Below are 4625 nucleotides of genomic sequence, written 5' to 3'. Positions count from 1 at the left end.
CCACGGCCAGCAGCCTCATCTCCACCAGGCCCGGGACTTCACCAGGAGCCTCTTATCAATAGCGTGGGCTCCCTGCTGCAGGTGGCAGGGCCTGGCTTCTGAACACTAGGGGTCTGTGTCGTGATCCTGCGATCAGGAGTGCCCTCAACTCCACGTAGCCCCTTCTCCTACTGCAGACACCTGTAGCATCACGGGTTCTCCCGGGTCACATGGTGCAGCAAGTCCGTCCAGCCACACTCGTCCATTCCCGCATCGTCGCGGCTGCTTTCACGCTGCAACACGGGCTTGAGTGGCTGCGGCAGAGACCTGTGTTCTGCAAAGCCTGGAACATGTAACACATACCCGCTTACAGAAAGTCTTCAGCCGGGGCTGCCAATTAAATGGAGACGGGAAAGGCATCACACCCCTGCATCTCTGGCTTTTCCTCCAGGATAAGACATTGTTTTAACTTTCTATTTGGAGAACAAGGAAGACAGTGTAAGAAGATTGTGCTTGAATATCCCTACTACGTAGCCCTCACCCCGCAAGTAATTCACTAACTACAAAGATTTTCCATTTGTTACAAATCTGGGGAATGACCGCTGTGTGGGTTCCTGAACCAAATGACACCACTGTAACAGGACCTGTGACAAGTGTGTATTCATTACCTGGTCCCCGTGCAACACTTCAAAAACAGGGGGGCCAGGATGATGCTTCAGATCCCCCAGGATGATGTCAACCCACACAGGAGGTCCAGTGTGAATGTCAGGGTAGTTTATGCTTCCCGGTGTGCACTTCCCTGAGTAATGGCCATATGGCTTTTGCACTTGCTGTCAACTTAAATGGCTCCTCCCCTCACTGGAACCTGGCCTCTTCTGCTAGTAATGGTTTCAAGTCTGAGAAGTGCCTCAGTTCTGGAAACTGGGCAGATGATCCAGACTTTTTGTTGGGGAGCTGCTTTTAGCCTCCTAATCACCATCCTTGAGTTTTGTCCTTGTTTGTGTTTATTATTTAAATCCAGCAATCTCCCTCTGTTGGCTGTCCCTCTGTTTTGCCTCTAGGATAACTGTGTTCTATGAAACTAATGGGGAGTTTTCTGTGGGTCAGGCCCCTGGCTGGCATTCCAACCTTTGTGATCATTTCAGTAATCGCACTCTCTCTGCTTCTGAGAGTTGAGCATCTCTATGTCAAACCTACGATGTCAGGATTTTTCATCCCCATTATTACTGGGAGCCCATTTCTGGAATACCATCTCCTACTACCAAGCCTAGCCATCAGAGACAGCATCACTGAGTTCTTGACAACGTTAGTGCCCTTCTCACCATGCCGTCTTTATGAGCTTGATAAACAAAGAGTCCTCCAAACCTCCCCAGGGAGCATAGTTGGGACACATTGTGTTTTTTTCTGGCCTTTCATACTGTATCCACTCTGACATGTGCACTTCTCTGAGCCTTTTAATCCCTTCCTCTACTATCTGCCTTGGAAGTTCCTGATATTCTATTCCATGCAGCATGGACAATTCCTTTTCCAAACTTCCGAGACCCATCCTAGTAGCAGACTTGCACCATCTCCCAGGGTCTTGCTAAATCCCAGGACCCATAATTGTAAACTCTCCCTTCTCCAGCTTTGGCTTCTACGCTCACCCGCCCCCCTCCACCGTGATCCAGCTTCCTCAGGAGCAGCCCCTATATTCTCTCCCATCTCTCTGCAGGACATGGACTAGCTGATAATCCTCTGGCATCTAGACCTTTTCCTCCATAGCAGGCCTGGCATGTCTCTGGGTTGGTTATGGGCTGACTGGTGCTGGGTTTGGCCTGATATACAGATGGGACATATCCCTGGATGTGTGGTTTCCTGCAGAGACATCCTCCTCCTCCTCCTCAAGCTAGGGAAGGACACTAGCCTTTAACTGGTGAGGGGAAGGGCTGGGCAGGGGAAGTGTTTGCTCTGCCATCCCAGCCCTTCAGAGATTCTCTCACTGTTGCAGAGATGGGGGAGGGGGTGTCTAGAGGTCCTTTTCCCTCAACTCCAACCCTCACCTGTGTTTTTCCTTCACAGAGGCTCACACTCTTTGCTATGAGTTCACCATCCGTGCTAAACCCAAACCAGGACAACCCTGGTGCATAGTTCAAGGCAAGGTCAACGGAGACATGTTTCTGTACTACTGCTGTGGTAGCGAGAAGTTCGAACCCAAAGGTCGTCTGGGGATGAAGGTGAACACTACAGAGGCCTGGGGGAGACAGTCAGAAGCTCTGAAAGAGCTGGTGGAAGAGCTCAGAAAGAAACTCGTTGAGGTGGAACAAGAAATTTCCACAACCAGCGGTGAGTCTGAAGGCTCAGGGCAGACGCAGAACAGTTTCTGTAGGGGAGGGAGCCACTGTGTTATGTAAAATTGGAAGTTGGTCCCACACAGGAGGCCCAGCAGCCAGGGCAGACAGAGAGGTCAGAGCAAGACCAGGAGATACGAAGGGCCCAGAAGAGTGGACACCAGGGTGGGGAAAGGATTTGACAAGACCAGAGGCTGACCTCTTTCCCCTGCGGGCAGATCCTGTCACCCTGCAGGGCAGGATGACGTGTCCCTGTAAACCCAATGGAGGGAGCAGCAGATGCTGGCATTTTGACGTGTGTGACTCAGAGAACAGTCACTGTACAGTGGTTGATGCTGGAGAGAGACTGCTAAAAGAGACATTGGACAATGACAATGATATAACCATGTTCCTCATGAAAGTCTCACACGGAGACTGTAAGAAGTGGCTTGAAGAATTTTTGTTGCACTGGGAGAGAATGCTGGAGACAACAGGTAATTGAGAAGAGAAGGAGGTAGTGGTAGTTCTTTTCAAATGAGGTCGACCTACCCCACTGTGTGTGTGTGTGTGTGTGTGTGTGTGTGTGTTGGAAAGAGTGATCCATCCACCATGAGTTCTTCTTGGGAGAATATTGGCCATAGGTAGCTTCTACCATCCTTCCTTCCCGTCTCACCTCCTGACATGTCTTCCTCACTGCACATCCCTCTGGTCCACTCACCGTGGCTTTCTGCCTGATCACAAATATGAGGGCATCATTCTGTTTCCAGACATTCTTAATGTTCCCTCTCCTTACCTCACTTTTCTTTTTCATCTCACCTGGTCTGTTTCCGGAAATGCTTCAATACCACCCCAAATGTCAGCCCCTGAGAGGACTTCTCTACCACCATCCTCAGGTGTCACCTCCGCTTCAGTCACAGCAGGAGTGATTGGTTACATTGTCACCCCTGCTTCCCCCATCACCTGTAGGAGCCCCCTGGGGACAGGGCCCATCTCCTCTCTCCCTTCCTACCTTAGGACCTGTGACAGCAGCTGCCACAAGGAGAGGGGTAGAAAATGTCTGCATTGTACAGTTATCCGGGGCAGCAGGAGCTGAGGAGCAGCCTCAGAGGAGGAGATCTGGGGTCTGGACAAGGCCTTTCACTCTTCCTTTTCCATTTCAGCATCACCAACCACGGGCCCGGCTACAGCCCAATCCAGGGCCACAGCCATCACTCCCATCACCTGGATCCTCCTGGTGACCCTCACCTGCTCTCTTCTCCTCGGCATCCTAGGCTGAGTCCTTCACAGTAACAGGTACTGAGAGCAGATTGAGAGGGAAGGGAGGGGCAGATAGCCTGGAGTGAGGACAGGGAATGGTGGATTCTCAGCCTGACCCCTGCCCCCTCACTGAACTTTCTCATAGTGGACATGAGACCAGGAGAATGAGACCTCATGTGGCTCCACAGCAACAACTTGGACAAGCTCAGCCCTGGGCTGTGGTGTCTCCTCACTGGTGAGGCCAGCGGGAAAGGGGAGGGGCCACACCTAGGCTTAGGGCCTGTGGATGCTGAAGGGGGTTAGCAAAGTCAGACCTGACTCAGTCCAGATCCTCTGTTTGGGAGAGTCTATTTGGGCCCAGTAGGAGGTGGAGAGGGGATAGCAGGCACACAAGTCATGGATAGGACTCACATTTGCGGGAGAGCCCCATGGTGGCTCCACGTGATGTGTTAAGGGGAAGGGGACTCAAGCAGGGGGCTAAGAGGAGAGGGGCCAGGAGGAGGGGTGGGAAGACCTTGCAGACTTAACTCGAAGGCTAGAGTTCAGGGCTGCGTTCTCACAGAAAGTGCCTTGGGTCACAGCAGGTAAGGCAGAAGGCAAAGAGTAGAGACTGTGTAGGTCGAGATCAGGAGGAGGCCAGTTCTCCAGGGAACAAGGGGAATTCTGGCTCAGCCTGTTGCATGCGCCTGGCAGCCAGCCTCCTGCAGACCTCAGATCCTGAGTCACTGAGTGGCCCCCGCCTGGAGCCAGGTGACTCAGGAGATGGGTGGGACAGAGCTGCTGTTGATGCTTACAGCTGAGCTGGACTAGGAATGGATGGGGTGGGGCAGGGACCCTCACACTGAGACCTATGTGTGCTGCCAGCTAAGAGGCTGGGAGAGGAGGAAAAGAAGGGTGTTTGCCTGCACCCCTCCCCAAGGCTAGAGGTATCAGGATGCAGGCCCTTCTCTTCCATCAGAGCTCCCACCAGGTCCTTTAGGCCCTCCCATCAGAGGGAGAATCAGGACTTGAGTAAAAGGAGATTGAGTCATTACTGGCTCTAGTCCTGAGCCTAAATGATTGGTAGCAGGGTGTGGGGCTGAC

At 52.5% G+C, this 4625-nt stretch overlaps 1 protein-coding gene across 1 annotated transcript; it reads left to right on the top strand.

The window, feature by feature from the left end:
- The first annotated feature begins 686 nt into the window (after positions 1-686).
- On the top strand, positions 687-3583 carry LOC147912246 (UL16-binding protein 3-like). The gene is made up of 4 exons (XM_087424961.1): positions 687-749; positions 1989-2367; positions 2525-2779; positions 3446-3583. The coding sequence occupies exons 1-4, from the start codon at positions 687-689 to the stop codon at positions 3559-3561; spliced, it is 813 nt and encodes a 270-aa protein (XP_087281087.1). The 3' UTR covers positions 3562-3583.
- The last annotated feature ends 1042 nt before the right edge of the window (positions 3584-4625 follow it).

Source organism: Ceratotherium simum, chromosome 38, assembly GCF_057802395.1.
Source record: "Ceratotherium simum simum isolate JZ-2026a chromosome 38, ASM5780239v1, whole genome shotgun sequence".
NCBI classification, from domain to species: Eukaryota; Metazoa; Chordata; class Mammalia; order Perissodactyla; family Rhinocerotidae; genus Ceratotherium; species Ceratotherium simum.
This window is presented reverse-complemented; position numbering and strand designations above follow the sequence as displayed.

Coding starts and splice junctions, on each gene's coding strand:
- LOC147912246 (XM_087424961.1), top strand. CDS start 687: ATGATGCTTCAGATCCCCCAGGATGATGTCAACCCACACAGGAGGTCC. Junction 750..1,988: donor GGTCCAGTGTGAATGTCAGG/GTAGTTTATGCT, acceptor GGGGGTGTCTAG/AGGTCCTTTTCCCTCAACTC. Junction 2,780..3,445: donor GAGAATGCTGGAGACAACAG/GTAATTGAGAAG, acceptor TTTCCATTTCAG/CATCACCAACCACGGGCCCG.